Source organism: Chiroxiphia lanceolata, chromosome 7 (assembly GCF_009829145.1).
Source record: "Chiroxiphia lanceolata isolate bChiLan1 chromosome 7, bChiLan1.pri, whole genome shotgun sequence".
Classification (NCBI taxonomy): domain Eukaryota; kingdom Metazoa; phylum Chordata; class Aves; order Passeriformes; family Pipridae; genus Chiroxiphia; species Chiroxiphia lanceolata.
This window is the reverse complement of record NC_045643.1, coordinates 38,508,953-38,530,176: the sequence shown is the minus strand read 5'-3', so window position 1 is coordinate 38,530,176 and position 21,224 is coordinate 38,508,953. Positions and strand designations below refer to the sequence as shown.

At 51.7% G+C, this 21,224-nt stretch overlaps 1 protein-coding gene across 5 annotated transcripts in view; it reads left to right on the top strand.

Moving 5' to 3' along the window:
* Nucleotides 1–1,477: 1,477 nt before the first annotated feature.
* CACNB4 (calcium voltage-gated channel auxiliary subunit beta 4) overlaps nt 1,478–21,224 on the top strand; it is a 75,656-nt gene continuing 55,909 nt past the window's right edge. For 3 of the 5 annotated variants that reach the window (XR_004357985.1, XR_004357984.1, XM_032693055.1), the window contains exons 1-2: nt 1,483–1,564; nt 1,639–1,722. Coding sequence is in view for 3 of the 5 variants with exons in the window: in XM_032693055.1 (XP_032548946.1) it covers nt 1,556–1,564; nt 1,639–1,722 (93 nt within the window). In the remaining 2 variants the exon portion in view is untranslated. Of the gene's footprint in view, nt 1,565–1,638; nt 1,723–21,224 lie in introns of all 5 variants that reach the window. The other 2 variants (XM_032693057.1, XM_032693058.1) reach the window with 2 other exon arrangements.

Below are 21,224 nucleotides of genomic sequence, written 5' to 3'. Positions count from 1 at the left end.
GTTTCCATCATTTATTTCCAGCCCCTTGGAGTTGCTGACCCCAGTGGGTTGATTTTGAGTCACTTCAGGCTGAAAATATAAACTTTACCAGCCCTTATAAAGCCAAATCATATCCTGAATTACTGGGAAATGCTGGGTTGCTTTTCCTTTTGCATCCCAATCTTGCCTTGCTGGAGTGAGCCCTGATCCATTGGGTTTCTGGACAGAACCTTTCCTTGGGAAGTCAGCTTCCCCACCATTAATGTGTGAAGAAAAGTGCCTTCCCAGGACCAATGTAATGATGCAACTGAATGTAAAAATAATCTCATTTCGACTCCAGCCTTCGTGACCCACATTCCTCTTGGACAAAGAAACCAGGCTGCTCCTGCCAGCCAGGATTTAAAGGATTTGGAGTCTGGAGCGAGGGAGGAGGATGTTGGACCCTCCCCAGGATCCATGTGTGTGCTCAGAGTGCAGGTGTGAGATCATTCCAGAGCCGGGCACGTTCCTCCTCCTGCTCATCCCAGTGGGAGGTGTGATGGGTGATGTGCCTGCAGGTGAAGCTCAGCACTGGGAAGCAGGAAATCCAGGAAATCCAGGTCCTGCTTCCAGTGCTTCCGCCGATTTCGGCTTCAAACAAATCACTTCATCTCCTGCTTTAGCCTTTTTTCCTCCATGCCCTGGACTTTGGAGCTCTCTCCCTGCCTGGGGGTTGATGCCAGTTTGTGCTGATGGGGCTGGGAAGGGCTGGGCAGTGCCCTGCTGGTCCTGGTTCAGCTTGAGGGGTTAAACCAGGCCAAAGATGATCCAGTGCCACCCCCTGCCATGGGCAGGGACACCTTCCACCAGCCCAGGTTGCTCCAAGCCCCCTCCAACCTGGCCTTGGATACTCCCAGGGATCCAGGGGCAGCCACAGCTTCTCTGGGCAACCTGTGCCAGGGCCTCCCCACCCTTCCAGGGAAGGATTCTTAATCTCCAATCTAAACCTTTTCCTGATGGATGTAGGATAATTTGACAGCTGAGAGTCAGAGTAACAAGGTGTCTCTCCCCTGTTGTGTTAATTTGTGGCTGCTGGTAACGAGGTCTCCAGGTGTCCTGAGGGATGGGGAATAGCAAGGACTCACCTGCCAACAATTCCTTCCCAATATCCCATCTCTCCCTGCCCTCTGGCAGTGGGAAGCCATTCCCTGTGTCCTGTCCTTCCATCCCTTGTCCCCAGTCCCTCTCCAGCTCTCCTGGAGCCCCTTTAGGCCCTGCAAGGGGCTCTCAGCTCTCCCTGGATCCTTCTCTTGTCCAGGTGAACCCCCCCAGCTCTCCCAGCCTGACTCCAGAGCAGAGGGGCTCCAGCCCTGGATCCTGCGGCCGCAGCGATGCGGGACGGGGCTGTGGGAATCGGGACGGGGCTGTGGGAATGTTCTCCCGGGGTTCTCATTCCCAGCCCCGCCCCGGGGCCGCCCCCGCCCGCCGCCCCCTCCCCAGCGGCTCCGCCCCGGCGGCGGAGGAGCCGGGCCGGGATCCGGGAGATCCGGGATAACCGGGATAAGCGGGAGAGCCGGGCAGCGGCGATCGGGGCGCCATGGCCGCGGTGGGTGCGGGGGGCCGGGGGGTGGCAGCGGGGGGGTGGCGGGGCCGCGACCTTGACGCTTTGTCCCCCCGCAGGTGACCAGGGGCACCGCGACGCGCCGCAGCCGCCTCAAGCGCTCGGACGGCAGCACCACCTCCACCAGCTTCATCCTGCGCCAGGTCAGCGCCCGGGGGGACGGGGGGAGACAGCGAGGGCTCCGCGGGCCGGGGGGGCTCCGTCCCGGCCGGCCCGGGGGAGCGGGACCCGCCGTTCGCGGTACCGCAGCCCGGGGATGCTCCGGGTCCGCCTCAGCCGGGGATGCTCCGGGGGATGCTCCGGGTACGGGGCAGTTCGGGCTCGGGGCAGAGCTGGGATATCCCCGGCAGGAGCGGAGCGCGGCCCCGAATCCCGGCTGGAGTCGCGGTTTGACGGGATGAACTCGTGGGTTGTCCTCGCCTTCCCTTCCCCGGCTGCGCCTGAGCCCTCGGGCTGGTTCTCTGGTTATTCCCCGTGACACTCCGGGCGAGAGGTGCGCTTGTCGCAGGGAATGGAAGCTGAGGTTTTAGCGAGCTCCTGACTTTACGATTTCTGGGAAGAAAATCTTTTAAACGTGTCAAGAGCAGGGCTCCTCAGGGCTAATTATACAGCCCCCTGTGCTCCCCCTGGCACTGCAGGAGCAGTGGTACCATCATGGAACCCCCTGATAATAGTTCCCCTTTCCCTTCCCTGTTTCCCTTTCCCTTCCCTGTTCTCCTTTTCCATCTCTGTTCCCAGTCTCCCACTCCTGCCTGCCCTGAGTAAAAGACAGCCTGACATCTCGAGCCTTCCTGAAGCATCACTCTCACCTGGAAGACGCATCTCAGAGGAAATGTTATTAATTTGATTTAAAAGTAGAGGAGATGGAACATTTCCCAGAGCACAGACCTGTATCCCAGATTCCTCGGTGACTTTAGCAGAAATTTAAGGAAGCTCAGGGAAAGCTGAACTGGGCCCTGGATGGATTTGGGGATAGTTGTCATGTGTGTTGTGCCCAGGCCGTGGCAGCTGCGAGGTCGGTCTGTCAGGGAGAGGGATTTTAATGACCCGGGGAAGTTTGATTTTGCTTTGTGGCATCTCCTCGTCAGCTCCAGCCCGGAGCAGAGCCAGAGAGTCCTCGTTCCCAGGGTGACATGTGAGAGCCTCAGCAAGAATCTGCTGCTCAGTGTGATCTCAGCCGTGGAAATGGGAGCTGAAACAAGGATAAAGGAATATAAAGGTGGTTTTAGGATGTGTTGGGATGTGGAGGAGATGTTGCCGTGGGCCCTCCTGGGGGCTGTCCCGGAGAAGCTCGGTAGGAATGTTGTTTCCAGAGGTGGATTTTGTGCCCTGTGGAAATTGAGGGTTTGTGATTTAGGCAGGGGGTCATCAACATCACTTGGTGTCTGAGGGAGCAGGACCTGACGTGGGATTTTGGGAGCCTGGCCTCTGCCAGTTGGATTTGGGAGGACAGGGGGACCCACTTCTCTCCTGACCCTTCCTGAGGGAATTGATTTACACATTGGAAGGGCATTGCCAAATTCTAACAGGAAAATCAGGTGCTGGGATGTTTTCCGTGTCCTTCCCTCCCACTGGGAAGTTTTCCCTAATAGCAACCAGGCTCCACCAGCCAAAGTGGAAGGTAAAGTCCCACCAGCAGGGATTAACTCCAGGGAACACTGTGCTGGCTGTAGGACTGATTTAAAAACAAACAGGAATTCTGTCAGTGAGATCTGCAATAAATGTCTCAAAGGACTTTAAACCTTTCACAGAGCTCGCATGTGCTAAAAATTGAGCACCAGCTTCTCGTCCAAGTCCGAGATACCCATGGAAATTGTATCCTTGGTTTCCTTCTGTGTCAGGAGAGACGCAGCTCCCCGGGATTTGAACTCATTATTTGACTTTTCATTGTGTTACATTTAATTTCTGGTCTCTCAGTCTAATTTGGGAAGGGAATAACGTTTGGACAACTTTTGGGTTTGCCTTTTCTCCCACACCACGTGGTGAGAAAGCAAAGAGGGTCCGTGGGGCCGAGTCCTGTGTGTGGCCACAAGGACAGAGCTCCCAGCTCCCTGTGGGAAGCTGGGGGTGCCCCTCGTGTCACACGTGCTGGAAATCGAGGGGATGATGTTTAAAAACCCCAAAGAGCTGCCCAGGGAGGGAGATCCTCGTGTCCTGGGGTGACCTGGAGTGCAGGATGTCCCCAGGGGGGTTGGTGACACGGCCGAGGCTGTGACCAAACCCGGTGCTGGAGGAGTTAAGTGTGGCCTTGGAGCAAGGAATGGGTGCACAAAACTGTCCCTCTGACGTGGCAGGTGCTGCTCAATTATAGTGAAGAACCCCCTTAAGGGACAGAAGTCAATTATAAGACACTAAGTAGGGCAGCTGAAAACATGTGCTTGTAATTCCACGGAATGCTGCCGGAAGAATTCCTGGTTGTGCTTTCTGGAAGGTTTTGTCTTTCCACCCCTTTGTGACCTGTGACCACCCACAAGTGGTTTTTTCCCTTGGAATCCCGGTAGCATCGCTTTTACTCCCTGGGATTTTTTTTTTTTAGGGAATTTATTTCACTGAGGAAAGCGAAGTGACCTGTGGAGAACAACAAGTGACAGCACGAGAGGAAACGGCCTCGGAATGCACCAGGGGAGGTTTAGGTTGGATATTAGGGAAAATTCCTTCATGGAAAGGGCTGTCCAGCCCATAAGGGCACTTATGAAGTCACCTTTCCTGGAGGGATTTAAAATCCATGTGGATGTGGCACTTGGGGACGTGGGTTTGTGGTGGCCTTGGCAGTGCTGGGGTTGGACTTGGTGGTCTTGGAGGTCTTTTCAGTGTCAGCCTTGTAATAAAATCTTCTTGATTCCAAATAACCAGTGGAAATCCTTCCCAAATCGTGGCAGAGATTTCAAGTGAAGCCACTGAGTGTCCCTGTGCAGTCCAAGGACATTTAACTTCATGTAAAACTATATTTAGACAGGCAGTTTATTTCTGGAAGGGTTTTTTTTTTGCTGCTTATTTAGAGATATTTGAAGTTAAAGCCAATTTTCTTTTAAGACTTAGTTACACCTGGTGCTGCATCTCTGGCAGTGCTTGTGCTTCCCCTTTTCAAATGGCATTTTTCCTGTGTAGTCCTGAGAGGAAAAGGGAAAGAGCATCTTCTATTCTTAGAGCAGCTCTCAGGCTGTAAGAACACTTTAAAAGGTTGGTGACACTCGGATAAAAAGGTTTGGAATCTTTATGAAGAGTTTTGTGGCCTTGTTTCCAGCTGAGTTTGTGTGTGGGAGGGGGTTTGGGGTTGTGGTGTCCTGGGCAGGACCAACTTTGGCATCTCAGTCCCACATCTTTTTGCTCAATCGAGCACAGGTAGTTCTGGCTCAGGTTTGAGAAGGTTTTGGGGTGTCTGAGCTCTGTTTGTCCCTTCTCAAGTGTGAAAACCTTCCCCTTGACATGGGAAGGTCTAAGGTGTGGCTTCACCTGAGGGCAGGGTTAGATGGGATACTGGGAAGGAATTCCTGGCTGGGAGGGTGGGGAGGCCCTGGCACAGGGAAGCTGTGGCTGCCCCTGGATCCCTGGGAGTGTCCCAGGCCAGGTTGGAGCAACCTGGAATAGTGGAAGGTGTCCCTGACCCAGGGAGACCCAGCACTTGGTCCCTGCTCACGAGTGATGTGTGGGGGCAGCTCCAGTGACCATTTCTTACTGAACTTTTCAATGTGCTTCCAATTTATTCCTCCAGTTTTGCTATTTTTTTGTCTTAAAACCATTTTGCTCAGCATGAAATGAAACCTCAGTGTGTGACCTTGGCACTCTGGTCTTCATTACGGTTTTCCGGGATGCAGGAGGTGGGTGTAGCTGGCAGTGTGAGATCCATTCCAGGGAGGACATGCAGTGATCCAGGCATTCCTCAAAATCCAGCTCTGACTAGGGGGATAAAACACAACGTGCAGAGGAGCAGCTCTGAGTTTCAGTCATTCCCCAGGCTGAGCTCAATTCTGCGATGAGTCATTAATTTCTAAAATACAGCTTTACTGTCATGGAATGTGATTATTCCATAAGGCTGTTATTTTTCTCTGTGCAGCATTTAGAAGCTCTTTAAGCATTTGACAGGTGAATAAAAGATTGAGCCCTCTCTCCAGAGAACAGGAGCCTCGTTGGCACAGAGGTGACATCGCCCCGAGTCGTCTCTCTGCTCAACTCGGGGTGCTGAGCTCACCCAGCAGCTGCAGCTCCCAACTCAAACCATCTTACAAAGTAAAGCAGAGTAGATTTACTTTGTACAAGTACAGGTTTTACTTGGCAAGTGTATGTTATTTAGGTTAAATCAAAAAGGGAGGTTGAGGCTTGAGCTGAGCTGAATGTCCCCGGGGTGTCTCGCTGTGGTGCCCCAGCAGCCAGGGGAGTTCCCCTCGGTTTGCAGGTCTCTCTTGCACCACAGAGTGAGCTTACAGAAGGTCCTGTGGACTTTGGGGGGAAGCAGGGTTTTCCACCTTGTCACGGAATCATCAAATCATGGAATGGTTTGGGTTGGAAAGGATCTTAAAATCATCCAGTTCCACAGGCAGGGACAACTTCCACTATCCTGGGTGGCTCCAGTGCCCATCCAACCTGGCCTGGGACACTTGATCCTATTGCTCTGCCAGTCATGACAATCTGGATTCAACTCCCAAATCCCAGAGGTGACCTTTGGGGCTGGTTTTGTTCTCAGGGCAGGGATGAGCCCCATCCCTCGTGTCCCTTGTGCAGGGGCTGTGCCAGGTGCTGGCACTGGGATTGTGCCACCACAACAGGATTTCCCTGGGTCAGCTTGGAGAGCTTCCATGTCTCCTGCCAGCTGGAGAGAGCCCATCCCACCACTGGGCCCAGCTGGGTTTGGACCCTTGGTGAGGCTCACAGGGCGAGGAGAAACGAGGAATTCCCTCCTGGAATGAGGAGGGTCAGGCAGAGCCTTCCCTCCGGCTGCATGTTCCTGTGGTGGGAGGTGCTGCACCTGGGCAGCTCCAGGTGAGCCCAAGGGTTGGGTCATGTCTAGATGACACCTCTCCATAATTTCCTGTGTGGATGAGGTCAGAGTGATGGGATACACAACTCTTTTCCCGAGTTGTCTTCTGGTGTGGCTTGAGGGGCTGGTGCACTTGGAGCGTGTCCCCCATTCCTGGGTGTCTCTGCAGGGCCAGGAGTTGGACTCTGATCCCTGTGGGTCCCTTCCAGCTCAGGATATTCCATGATTCACTGAACCTTCACGAGGCTGAAATAACAGCAGGAGAAAACTTAAATGGATTGTTTTAATCAAAAAACAAAGAGGAGGAAAATTGGCTTCTCTCCTCAGTTCTGCCCTCACCTCACCCGACCACGACGAAGCCACCAAGGCTTCTGCACATTCCCTTCTCCCTCTGGAAGGCCGTGTGTCTGGGAATCTCTGTGTCACCAGGAGGCTTCACTGAATGTTTCTCCAGGTACTCATTGACTCTCCAATTCAGTTCCCACTTTGTGTTCCCTCAGAAAAGGGAAGGGATGTTGTGTGAGGGGGTGTTTGCAAGCAAACAACGACCCCCACCGTGCTCTCCAAAACAGACCCCCCCAAATGATGGTTTGGGGTTGTGTCTGGAGCCTCTGCAGCCTTTGGTTCACTGGGTTCTGTCTGTGGGGAGCCCTTGCCTGTCCCTGGTGCTCCCTGAGCGTGGCCGGTGCTGCCCACGGAACTGGAACAGGATCCGTGTCCTGCACGTGGAATTGGAACATGATCCGTGTCCTCGTGGATCCCAGTGCTTGTGATTGGATTCCTCATGGATCCCAGTGCTTGTGATTGGATTCCTCGTGGATCCCAGTGTTTGTGGTGGGCACCAGAGCACAGCAACAGCCCCCTGGGATTGCAGAAAGGCCGGGAGGCGACGGCAAACGGAATGAACGGGATCCTCTTTGTGGATTTGACGGAGCCGCTGCCGTGGATGCGCGAAAGTCTGAGCCTTTGGAATTCTCCCTTTAAAAATCCCATGTCCTGCTCTCTGGCAGATGTGCTGACCGGCTTATTGTCTCCATGGCAACGAGGTTTGGGTTTTAAGATAGCCTGAAGTCACAGAAGAGAACCGGGGTATTAACAGAGCGGGCAGCGTGGGTACGGAGGGAAAACGGGATCGGGCTGCTCCTCACCCCAAATCCGGCTGTTTGGGATCGCCTGTCTCCCTGCTCTGACTGGGGGTGTTTGTTTACATGTGCTTTTGGAGCATGACCTATAAAATGAACACTCCTCAGTCAGGCAGGGTTGGTACAACGAGGCATTTGCATGACTGGAGTGAAAAAATGCTGGAGCGGCGCCGAGCGTGTGACACGGAGCAGGGAAGAGTTAAAAACCAGCTCCATCAACGTGCAGGGCATAAATATGTGTGAATTTATAGATCATTATAAATATATAGGCTATGAATGCACAGTGTTCTTGCTGTAATGAGGAGGTTGGATTCAGAATTCCTACGTGACCCAACCAGCCCCGGGGCCAGCTCCATCCCCACCTCCCATCACCTCCTTCCAGTCCCACCAGTTTGCTTTGTACCCCCAGTGCGGGGACAGCCTGCACAGGGCTCTGGTGTTGTAATTCCAGGTGGAGCCCTGGGAGGAGATCTGGGAGCTCTGGGATGTGCCGTGGTTTCTATGGACACCAACGGCTCGTGTCAAACACGATCCGATGGGATTGTGCTGAATGTGGAGGAAGCAGAGTTGATCACGTGGGGCTCCAGACCCAGGGCTGCTAAAATATGTTCTGTTGCCTTGAAAGGAGTGTGGTAGAGACAGAAATAGGGTTGGGTTTTTTTTTTTCCTAAATTCCTTAGGTTTTGGGTGACGCACAGAGTCGGGAAAAAGAGCTTCTGACCAGGGTGAGGTGGGAAAGCCTGGCGTGGGTAACCTCCAAAATTCTGCTTTAAGAAAGCAGAGCCCCAGGAAATACAACTGCCATGTTAAAAAAATATCCTCTTGGAGGAGTTTTTGGCTGATACTCCAATGTAAGAAACACAGTCATGGAATCACAGGATGGTTTGGGTTGGAAAGGATCTTAAAGATCATCTCATTCCAATCCCACTGCCATGGGCAGGGACACCTTCCACCAGCCCAGGTTGCTCCAACCTGGCCTTGGACACTTCCAGGGATCCAGGAGCAGCCACAGCTTCTCTGCCCAACCTGGGCCAGGGCCTCCCCACCCTCCCAGCCAGCAATTCCTCCCTAATCTCTCAGTCTGAGCCTTTTGGAAATCAGTGTTGGATAATTTGAGAGTCGGAGTAACAACATGTCTCTCCTGTTGTATCAGTTTTTGGCTGCTGGTAACGAGGTCTCCAGGTGTCCTGAGGAGTGGAGTGGCATGAGGAATAGCAAGGACTCTCCTGCCTCCTCCTATCCCTCTAAAAAAAATGGGAAGCTTCCTTAAAACACATGGAGGAAGGTTGGAGATCCCTCCCTGCCCCGGTTCTCTGCCCTGAACACAAATAAAGTGGATTTTTGTGCCAAGGGCCCCCGTGACCTTTCACAGCTCCCACAGCGCGTCAGAGGTGCTGTTCCCGCCCGGCTGTTGGGAATTTCGGTGTCAGCATTCCCATGGAAGTGTTCCCACCCCAGCCCCTCTGCTCTGAGCTGTTTGCAGAGCACCTCGAGGGTGTTTTGGGGTGAGATCTGGGCTGGAGGGTGTTAAACACTGCAAGGAACCAGGGTAAAAATACATCCTGGTGGTTCCACTCCATTCCCAGGGAACAAGAAACCCTCTGCGCTCCGTTTCCCTGGCACTTCTGATGAGGAACGTCGCAGTTTTAGGGAAAACCTTTTTTTGTTCTAAAGCAGAGATTTAATGTCCTTAAATAAGAGTCTCTTCAACACCGGATCCTGGTGGCTTTGCAGTGCTTGGCTCTGGGCTGGGACACCTTTTCCTGCAAGGAATAAGCTGTAACCTCCCTTTGGTTTGCCTCGTATCCCATTTTTCCTGTCATTTGTGGGGTTTTTGATGGTCGTTCTCCGGGCTGGTGGTTTCAGTGCTTGACCAGCAGCTCTTCCCCAGCTTATATAACACATCATATTCCCAGTTACACGTTTGGACAGTGGGAACTGCCCCCGTGTCCTGATAGTTCCGTGGGTTATGGCACTTAATGCATTTTGATATCCCTGGAAAAACTGGAGATCCCGAACCAGCAAAACGCCTCAGGTCAGAACTTTGAGGGCACCTTTTGAAAATGCTCATTCCTTTGAAAGAAAATATCCTTTTATTGGGATGCTCTGGTGTCTCAGCCAGTGATATCCCATTAATTTTCCATGTTTCGCCTGGAGAAACGTTTCCAGAGGTTTGTTCTGCGGGAGGAAGAAGAGGCAGCTGCACGTGGCACCTCTGTAATCCAATTCCTGTTGGATCTGGAGATGTGTCCTGCTGCTTCCATGAAGATCTGCTCTCCTATCCCTCCTTGAGTGGGAATACACGGGGGGTTGTGAGCTAAACCCAAGGATTGGGACACACCAGGTGGGAATCACCTGCCTCATTCCTGGTGTTGGATCCAATGCTGGATGTCCCAGGCTGAGAGCATCCAAGGATCTGGGCACCTGTGGAAGTCCATCACCCTGGTGCAGCCCCACAGGATTTTCTGGGTGACCTGAAGCAACTCAGACAGCTGGGATTAAGCAGGAGAATCCCAATTCCCAGAGGAAAACCTCACTTCTGACTCCAGTAAGCCTTGATACCTACAGAGTTCCGTGTCCCTTTCCCAAGAGAAAGGTGGATTACCCGATGATTTTCCAACCAAATGACGCCTTTGGTTGGATTTTCCTTGCCCAAATCCCTGTGGTGTGGTGTGTTCCCCACTTCCCACCTCATGGGTCCAGGGGGGACCTTCTCCTCTGCGAGACCTTGGTGCCAACACGTGGCCCAGAAATGTTCTGCTCCAGTTTCTGTGAGAGCTTTCTGGAGGCCTTTCATGCCAAAGTCACTTTGTGCTTCCAAGTTCCCGAGTGGAATTTTTGCATTGGGAATTGTTGGGGTGGTCATTCCTTGGGGGATCTCTTAGCAATTGGAACTACTTTTCCCATTAGGAGACACTTTGTGACCTGGTGGGGTTTTTTTCCCTCCTCTCTTTTATTGATCTGGGAATGCTAAAAATTCTTGGGCACTTCTTGGGGCTTAATGAGCAGTTGAGGTTAATGGCCTGAGATTGTTAAATACCAGCCAGACATTAAATCTTCCAAGTGCCCAGGAGCAATTTTGGCTCATATTCCCTCGGAGTCCATCCGTCTCAGCCAGGATCCCACCTTGGCTCCCTGTGCCAGGGGTTGGGTTGAGCACAAGTCTCTCCTCAGGTGATCCTTTGGTTTGGCTCTTTGCCTGCTCTCACACCTCTGGTTCAAGGGAAAGTTGACATCAGGCATTTCCTCTGGGAGGGACATCCCAGGGGATTTGGGGCTGCTGCTGTTCCAGCATGGAGGACTCGCAGGAATTATTCCCCGTGGACTCTTGGAGTCATTCCATAGGAGCTCTTGGCAGGAGGTCACCACCCAGCCAAGGATAAGATCCTTACTTCCCAAGTTGTTATGAAACAAAACGAAGGTGGAATAACTCCTACGAAACTATTGCATTAATCCTGACTCCTGGCCTGTTCCAGCCCGGAATGAAGGATCCAGGGATGAGCTGCATGACAGGACAGTAAAGTGCAAAAGGAGATGAAAGGCAGGAATACAGCTGTCCCTCTTTGGATCACCCTTTTTGCAGTTCCCAAGCAGGAATTCCCAGTGTCGACACCGAGCCCCAAACACCGAGCAGCAAAGGCTCCTTTATTCTTAGCCACGCTCAGCAGTCAGGAGGGAGACAATATTTGCTGTCAGACGGATTTCAGAGCCCAAAAGCACATTAAAAATAAAAGAATTAAGGAAGCCAAGCCTTGCTGAGCAGAGCACACCCATCTGTGGGACTGCAGAGCCGGGCCCTCCTCCGGGGATTTTTATAATAACTCGCTTCTCCCGGTAAATGCTGAATTAATTTATGTAGGTTGGTTTTGTCTGCTGGTAAATGGGGTGAAGAGGAGCCTCCTTCAAGGACTCATGGAATGGTCTGGGATGGAAAGGAGCCTTAGAGCTCATCCAGTCCCAGGTGGGCAGGGACACCTTCCACTATCCCAGGATGCTCCCGTGGTTTGGAGGGTGTTGTTGCAGCCCGTGCTCCCTGGCAGTGGGATAACTGAGGTTCATCCCCACACCACCCTGGGATCTCTCCCAGCTCCACGTGTCCAACATGCAGCTCCTTCCCCTGGAGGTGCCTCTGTCTGTGGGGATGGTTCAATGAGGGGTTACCACTCACAGGCAGGAGAAACAGGAGGGTGAGGAATTACAAGCCGGTGTAATTTATGCAGGAGCAGCGCGGGGGAAATCTCAGCCCACTCCCGTTCCACATAAATTATGGATGTACCGCCTTCAAAATAGCTCCAGAGGGTGGTGGGATTTTTTTTTTTTGGGCTAATGAGTCATGCCCTGAATTCCTACAGTACCTACATTGACTCAAATGTCTCCTTTTTGCCCCACCTTTATTTTTGGATCCTCGGTAAACTTTTGCTGAACTTGCATTTCCGGGGGTTTCTTTATTTTCCTCCCAACGGACCCGTTCTTTGGAGACCCTGTTTGGAAAAGGGGCTCCTTAAATTCACTCCTTCTCCCAGAGCCTTCCCATGTGAGAGTTCCCATCTTGTGCCCTGGAGATCTCTGGAGAGATCCCTTGGCTGGTTTTTAAGGATCTGTGGGATTAAATGTGTGCTCAGGAAGGTGCAGCCTGCTCTGGTGTCCCTGCAATCCATGGATATGGGATTTTTGGAGCTGTAGCCTTCCAGCCAAGGTCATGGGCAACACAAAACCTTTGGAACTGGGTGCAGAAATAAAGGAGTTGGAAACGATTCCTGAAGAAAGCGAAGGATGCTGCTGCCCACCATGGATTTGGGGGTGTAGTCTCTAGAGGGAATATTGATTTGGCTCTAAGTTAGTGAAGTTTGGGGGTGGTCAGAGGAGTGCTGTGTGTACCCCTTGGAATTATCCATGAGGAGTAAGAGGGGAGCAGCCGGGCTGAGACCTGAGCTCCTTCCGTGGTGAGACCCTCCCCCAGCAGGGAGCGGTTTTGGGAAGGGCTTTGAGGAGGACGTGGAAGGTGAAAAGTGGTTGGTTTGGAACACGAGGAGATGGCACAGCTTCGGGGGGACCTGAAAGGAGCCGCTCCAAGGATATGGAACGTATCGGGAAGAACAAGGCGCCCTGTGATTCTCATGATAATCAGGGTGTGGGAGGAGCAGCGGAGGCACCTCGGGAGGGGGTGGGATGAGCCCCGGCAGGGAGAGAGGGGAAAAAAGGCTGAGTGCTGAGGGAGGGGGTGGCACTCTTGGAAAACCATTTGGATTTTGCCACGGATGCGGGAAAAGGGGGTTCGAGATGCTGAAGAGACGCGCTGGGAATATTTGATTGTCATATGGCAGCAGCCTGCCGGGGATATATTTAGTTTATCTCCCGTGTGGCTTTGTGAGGGCTCTGTGCGTTTCCCCCCCCCGTTTATGTCACTTTTTTTTAAGCACAATTATTTCTATTCCGGTAGAAGGTGTCCCTGCCCGTGGCACAGGAACAGGATGATCTTTAAGGTCCCTTCCGACCCAAACCAGGCTGGGATTCTGTGATTCACTTCCACATGCAGCACAGTCAAATATCACAGCACTTGATATCAGGCCCTGGCCGTGTGTGATCCAACCACTGACGAGCTCTGAGTTCATTCCCAGCACTAATTCCGGGGGTTTGGGGAAGCTCAGCTAAATCTGGCTTTGAGGTGGCAGGTTTTTTCCCCTTCAGTCCTATTTTTAGCACGTGGTACCGTGTATTTTAATACAACCCCCACACAGAGCACATCGTGCAGATGGTTTCTGACTCCCCAGTGCCCCCTTTCCGGTGCCACTCATTAGTTCTGTTCCCTCCATGGAACTCCTTGGCAGGGGGTAAAACCCTTTTTGTGCCTCGAAAGCACTTTTTGTTTTGCACCTAAAAAGTGACTTTTCAGGGTTGGGCGAGCTTCAGTTATTCCTGTGGAAACAAAAATGCTGTGCAAAGAAAAAACCCCCCAAGTTTCAAAGCATTTTGGGGAATCTGTGACCACCTGGAGGGAGTGGCTGTGAGGGAGCAAGGAGGAGATGCCACCACTCCTGGAACAGCAGATCCCGAGGGATCCTCCTGGATCTGCCTCCCAGACTTGCTGCAGGGTCCGTGGTCGTGGCAGCTGGGACTTGGTTTGAGCTTAAGGAGGTTAAACTGGGCTCAGAGGGGGGGCTTGCCCTGAGCATCTGTGTCACATCTCAGATTGCCATCATAAAATCCCAGAATGGTTTGGGATAAAAGGGACCTTAAAGCCCATCCATCCCACCCCCTGCCATGGGCAGGGACACCTTCCACTACCCCAGGTTGCTCCAACCTGGCCTTGGACACTCCCAGGGATCCAGGGGCAGCCACAGCTTCTCTGGGCAACCTGTGCCAGGGCCTCCCCACCCTCCCAATCAGGAATTCCTTCCCAAGATCTCACCTAAATCAATCCTTATTCAGCTTAAACCCATTCCCTGTGTCCTGTCCCTCCATCCCTTGTCCCCAGTCCCTCTCCAGCTCTTCTGGAGCCCCTTTAGACCCTGCAAGGGGCTCTCAGCTCTCCCTGGAGCCTTCTCTTCCCCAGGTCCAGTAGCAGTGGACATAAATATCCTTGCTTTTCTCCCAGGTAGCCAGCATAATAATCTTCCAAAATGGGAGGTCTTGACAATAATAAATCCTGTGCCTTTGGGGTCAGGGCCCAATCCTGGTTTGTATCCTGGAATCAGCTGTTGCTGTGTTTGTGTTCCCACCTCAGTCACTCATCACTGGGATCTGACACAGGGGTTGGTGCAAACACCTGGGGTGGGATCTAAAACATCCAGTTCAGGCTTCAGAAATGCCTTTTTTGGTGGTTGGTGCTGCTTTTTATCTCGTGTGGCCCCACAAGTTGGACTGACTGCTGTGAACAGCAGATTAGCTCAGGATGGGCTCAGCTTTGTGTTGATGCTGTCCTGCTTTTTTTGGTAGTTCTTCCATCCTCATGCCTTCAGTTGAGGCATTTTTTAAGGACAGACACCACAGAATTCCACTGGAATGAAATATCCAGAAAAAACAGGAACAGTGTTTATGAGACTTTCAGCCCTCTGAGCCATCCGTTCGCTTACAGAAAAACTCATTAATTACGTTTTAAAAGCCCCTTTTCACAAAATCCTTCCTTTTTATCTCGGGCCAGATGTCCCTGGAAAATCCAGGCTCACCTGGAGAGGCCAGGTTTTGGGAGGTCGTTGTGGATACAGTTCCTGAGGGTCACAGTGCCCAGGGCTGGAGACTGGAGGGTTCTGTGCTCTCGTGTTCTTGTGCATCCTGAAGATGAAGATGATGAAGATCCTCTTGGTTTACTGAAAGTGTTTCGTCTCTATGGAACACACGATTCCCATTTCTTTATAATCTCAGATAGAGTCGCAGAAAGATGCTTTTCCAAGAGAATTCCGTGCAGGAAAGCGATTAAAAGGGAGAATTCCCTGCCCGGTGTCCGCGCAGGGCGAGGCGGCAGCGGGGGCTGAATTTCTGGGCTGAAACTCTGCAGTTCTGGGCAAAGCCACAGGGTGGGGATGTCAGTCCAGGGCTCGCTGGAGCTCCCGAATCCCCCGGCACCCAGGGCCGGGTCCTCCCGGCCTCGTGTCCTTCTCGGGGTTGGAATGTGGTCTTTATTTCTCGGCTCAGGGGCAGACAGCACGAGCACAGCATAATTCATTCCCGAAGGGTTGCTCCCGCTCGCATTTCGGGGAATCATTCGCAGCGCTGTCCGTAAGATCCCGGGGTTATCCCGCCAGGGAGGAGCTGGAATTGCAAGGAATGCTGCTGCCTGGGGTTCCTGAGTTTTGTAGCCCAGGTAGGAAAGGCACAAATTCGCACTCTTGCCTTAAATGGAGGGTTTCAGAAACACAGAATCCCAGACTGGTTTGGTTGGAAGGGACATTAAGGATCCTCCAGTGCCACCCCCTGTCATGGGCAGGGACACCTTCCACCAGCCCAGGTTGCTCCAAACCCCATCCAACCTGGCCTTGGACACTCCCAGGGATCCAGGGGCAGCCACAGCTTCTCTGCCCAACCTGGGCCAGGGCCTCCCCACCCTCCCAGCCAGGAATTCCTTCCCAATATCCCATCTATCCCTTGCCTCTGGCAGTGGGAAGCCATTCCCTGTGTCCTGTCCCTCCATCCCTTGTCCCCAGTCCCTCTCCAGCTCTCCTGGAGCCCCTTTAGGCCCTGCAAGGGGCTCTCAGCTCTCCCTGGAGCCTTCTCTCCTCCAGCTGAACCCCCCCAGCTCTCCCAGCCTGGCTCCAGAGCAGAGGGGCTCCAGCCCTTGGAGCAGCTCCGTGGTCTCCTCTGGATTCTCTCCAGCAGCTCCACATCCTTGTGCTGTTGGAGCCACTTCTCCTGCAGGTGTTGAGCCCCCAGGATGCACAACCCAAAGGGAACATTCAGCAATTCCAAAGCATTCTCCAACTTCCTAAATGAAATATTTCCCGTTCCATTAAGCCACAAAGGGGGGGTGTCCATCCTAAATCCTGGGCACAACTCCCAGCACTTTGTGGTGCCCGAACCGAGCTGCAAAAACCCACAAAACAGATAAAAAACTGTAAAAAAAGACTTGATAAATGCAGTCAGTGGAAATGACCCCGTTTGTGCTGCTTTGGCACCACAAAACTGGGAGAAATCCGATCAAAACGGTGCTCCAGAGGTGGATTTTCCCAGCAGAATTCAGCCCATCCCTTGGTGTGCCACAAGGAAAGATCTTTAATAGGGAAAAGGAGGTTATTCCTCCCATCCTGGGCTTGGGATTCCTGTGGGGAGAGGCCTTATTTTCGCCCCAAAGGCTGAAATAAAAGCACCTGGTTGTGTTTGAATCACAGCTTTCCCCCCCCAGAATTTTCCAGGTTCAGCTTCTACTCCTGACCAGGAGTTTTGTTTTGATTTTTTTTAAATATAATATTTTATATTTAGATTTTTATTTTTCTGTTAGATTATATTTTAGATATATGAATTGTTTCTATTAAAAAGTTACATTAAAATTCTATATTTATAGAATAGAAATTAATATATATTATATAATATATGTTATAGTCTTTATTTTTAGATATTTAAAGATCTTTAAATAAGGGAAGATATTTACGTAAGATATTGAAATAAATAAAGATATTTAATTTTTTTTTTTTAAATCCAAGCCTGCCTGGCCATGGAAGCCAGGGAAGCAGGGATGTCTATCCCTTATCCTAGACTGGGAGAACTGGGAGCGCTGGTGGATCTCAGAGCCTTTGCTTTTTGTCTTCTTGGAGCCCTAAAAACATTCAGTGATGTCAAATCTCTGCTTTCACCCACCCCCCCCCCCCGCTCCACGTTGTGGAACACTGGGAAAATCTTGGAGCTGCTCTAAAGATGGAATAGTTTTGAGTCACGGAGACAGTAACAAACACTCCCACACGGAGTCGGGCCTCCTAAATAATCCTAATTGCTCCAGTCGGTCACATTTGGGGATTTTTTTTTTTTGGTTTGTTCATTAAATGAGGAGCCCCAGGAAAGCTGCAGCTCCTGGGCTGAGCTGGAGGAATAGTAAAATAGTGTTTATTTATTCTGTTTGCCCAGGATTCTGCAGCAATTATGACGAAACCAATTTATTCCGGATTCTGCCGATTGCCATGGAAACCCACATCCCAAATCGCAGTGTAAGGACACTTAGCATGAGAAAACCAGGGTTTAGTCCTTATTAACTGATTCAGGCTGGAGATTTTGGGAAAGGAATCCTTAAAATGGAGGCGCTTCCCTGTTTAATTGCAACCGTGCTTTAACACTCCCGGGAAAAGGCTCCAGCTCGGAGCATCTCTCCCAGGAAAACCAACCTTTGGCTCTGCAGAGCTGTGCTACAGCTCTTTGACTTTTCTAACAGCAATTAGTCAGGGAGGACAAGTGGCTGTTCCAGGCAGAATTCCCAGGTTGGCAAGGCAGCCTATTTTTAGGGGCCCAGCTCTGAAGTCCTGCGCTGTGGCTCCAGTTCAGAGCTCTGGGCTCGGGGAGATTTGGGCTCTGGGATCCATCGGGGCTGGAATGGTCTCGTGTGGATGTGATCCGTGAGGGGGTGACAACTCCAGGGATTTAGGGATAGAATATTATCATGGAAAAGCCCTCTAAGATCCTGGAGTCCAACCATCCCCCAGCACTGCCCAGGCCACCACTGACCCCTGTCCCCAAGTGCCACATCCACAGGGATTTGAAATCCCTCCAGGGGTGGGGACTCCAGCAGTGCCCTGGGCTGGACAACCCTTCCCATGAAGGAATTTTCCATCATATCCAACCTAAACTTTACCTGGCACAGCCTGAGGCCGTTCCCTCTCCTCCTGTCCCTTGTTCCCTGGGAGCAGAGCCCAACCCCCCTCGGCTCCAACCTCCTTCCTGGGAATTAAAGGGAGCCAGAAGGTCCCCCCTGAGCCTCCCTTTCTCCAGGCTGAGCTCCCCCAGCTCCCTCAGCCCCTCCTGCTGCTCCAGACCCTTCCCAGCTCCCTTCCCTTCCCTGGACTCTCACAAGCAAACCCAACCTCAGCTGTCCCCCCTTTCTCTCCGGGGATATTTGTTGTAAAAAGTGCTTTGTAGCCGTGGCAAAACAAACTTGTTTGCCCTCCTTGTGTTGGCCAGAAGGTTCTGAGTTAGAGCTGGGATGGATTTCTTTATCATGTTCCTCTTTCTCCAGAGGTTGGAGTGTTCAGGAAAGCTTTTGGTGTCACAGCCCCCGTGGGGAAGCTGAAGGACTTTCTCATCCTGTCCATGTTTTGCTCATCGTTGGTGTATAAATAGGAGCTTTCTGCTCTGAGTCATCCCCTGGAGGAGCTGCAGAGGGAGGTACCAGGGCATCCTGATAATGCCTCACTGGCTTTTCCATAGAATCTTGGCATCATTAAGCTTGGAAAAGACTGTCAAGTCCAATTGTCCAACCATTTTTGATTAAGATCACGAACCTGTACAGACCTTAAAGCTCATCCAGTTGCAACCCCAGCTCCTTCCACTATCCCAGGTTGCTCCAAGCCCTGTCCAGCCTGGCCTTGGACACTTCCAGGGATTGGGAGTCCTCAGGTTCTCTGAGAATGCTCCGTGAGGTTGAAATGGAGTCATAAAAACACAATCTATGTTTGAAAATGCATTTTTTCATCACAGATCTGGGGCTCGGTGCAGAACTGCAACTCAAGCTCAGGAGGTGTTTTCCCTCTGCCCAAAGCACCTGGTTTGCCTGTACCTCCTAATTTAACCAAAACATGGTGCTTCTCCTATGAAGAGACCCTTGAAATCCACCCTTCCCTTGGAACAGCTTTCTAGGGAAGGATCCCAAGCTGTTTTTCCCACGACACGCTCGGTGCGGTGCCGTTTCCTCGTTTTAGGAGGTTATTTTAAGTGGCTTGTGTTGCTTTGTAATGGCAGGAGCAAGTCAGTAATTTAGTGTTCTCACAAACACCACAGCTTTTCATTGTATGGGTTCATTTTTGGGTGACTGGACCAAATCCAGCCTGGATTTGGCCGAGACAAGGAGCTTGTCTTGCTCACGTGTGTGTTCAGTGGCCTGTCAGAGATGCTGCAAACCAGGGGCCAGGCCTCTAGAGCTGGTAATTAATGCCCCCACGTTAATTGGCACTTGTTTCAGGTGCTGGACTTAGTTGAAACAAGAAGATGACCCCCTGCATGAGGTGTTTCTGTGCCCCAAATGGCCACGAGGTGCCTGTTCCATCGTTAAATGCATTTATGGGGTTGTCTGTGCTGGGAATCACCTGGGAGGGTGATCCCAAAGATGGCTTTGGGCTTGTTTGCTGTTCCTTTGTGGTGGGCAAACAACTTTTCCTGGAAACTGCTTCTCAAATTCCTAAAACCAATGGTTACTCTGCACTGTGGGGGTTAGAAAGGCAGGAAGAAATTTTGGGAGCTGCTGGCTGCCAGTGCTCAGCAGGGAGAGGAGGAATTGTCTGCAGAATATTCCTCCTGGAGGAGGAATATTCTCATCACCCCTCCGTACCTGCTCGTTGGAGATAAAGCCATTTCAAGGCCTGTTTGAAATTAAAGATATTTGGTGTTTTAGGGAAGTGTTTTCCTGAATGTCTCAGCCCCACCAAGCCCCACCCTGAGCTCGATATTCCCAGTTCAGGGTGTAATTCAGCTCAAGTCCCTTGTCACCTCTGCCCTGATCACCTCCTCAGGTTCAGATCCATAAACCCCAATTGGCTGCACAAGGAAGGAAGAATTCAGGGCTTTCAAACCCTGGGAGCCCAAGTGAGTGGGAAGGAAGGAGCCCACCGACAAAAGAAGCTGCTCAATCTTTAATATTTGCTTCCTGCTGCTCTGAAAATATTGGAGGCATTTTATTAGAAGTGGTTTATTTGTATTTTTTTCCTCCTGTAAAGCTGCTCTGCTGAGCTTGGGTTAAATTCCCTGGCTATTAAAGTGTGTTAACACCTCTTGAAGGACCATTCCCTGCTCTGGCAGCAGCAAGTTCTTTTCAGGAATAGCCCTGGAGGGGTTTATGGAGATGCAGGAGTGTTGGAATAGCAAGGCAGGAATACCAGGAGCATCACACATTAGGAAAATGCTGATTCAACCTTCTTTCATCGTGTGTTTGTTGCTTTTGTGCTCAAAGCCTTTGTGTTGATGAGCTCTGTGGGTCCTTCCCCACCTTCCCACGGGGCAGGATTGGTGCCCTTCCTTTATTTTCCATGGAGGACTTGCCCCACAGATCATTCCAGGGCATCCAATTCCAGTTACTCTGCAAGGATTCAGTGATTCCTGCTTCGTGTTTTGGGTTTGGGATGGTGCCTGCAGCCTTCCCCACCACTTCCCTCTGGCCCTGTTACCTCTGCAGTGCCCTCCTTCCATCCCACCTGGATCAGGGCTGGATCTGGGATGTGAAGCAGAGTGGGAAGCAGAAGTTGTTCTGCTTGGGATCATCAGGGATCACTGAGAAAGGGGTGGGATTGGGGTGATCATGGGGGTCCCTCCCCCTGGACTTGCCTTGAGAGACAAGATCAAGCCTGACAGGAGCTGATGGAGAGGAGTCATAACCAAAGACTCCAAACCTTTTAATGGAAAACAGAGTTTTCCAAGAGAATGGATGATGAGGAACACCAGTGGGTTTGTTTTATGGGATGCAGGACAGGTTTTGGGTGGGATCTGACACTCTCAGGCCACGTGGAGGCTTCCAGTGGTGTCTGTGTCACCTCCTGATGTCCGAATTGAAAACCCTTGGAGTGAGAGATGCCTGGAGTGCAGCTGGGAAGGAGGGCACTGGGAGCCTGGTGGTGTCCCTGTGGATTTCCATTTGATGGGAAGTTGATCCCAGTAACCTTTGCTCAGGTGCTTTGAAGGGAACGAAGGCCACAGTTCCCAAAAATCAGCCAAAACTCCCTGAGCTGAGCTCCCTGATGGGATCTGGGGGGTGCATTTTGGTGCTGAGGGAGACCAACCTGGGAGCAGCTTCACCTCCACATGCTCAGGAGCTGCACTTCCAAGGAGAATTTGAATATTAAAATCAAAATTTGGCTTTTTCCCCTCTGGATTTGCTCCATGTCCAGCCATTCCTACTTTAATCCAG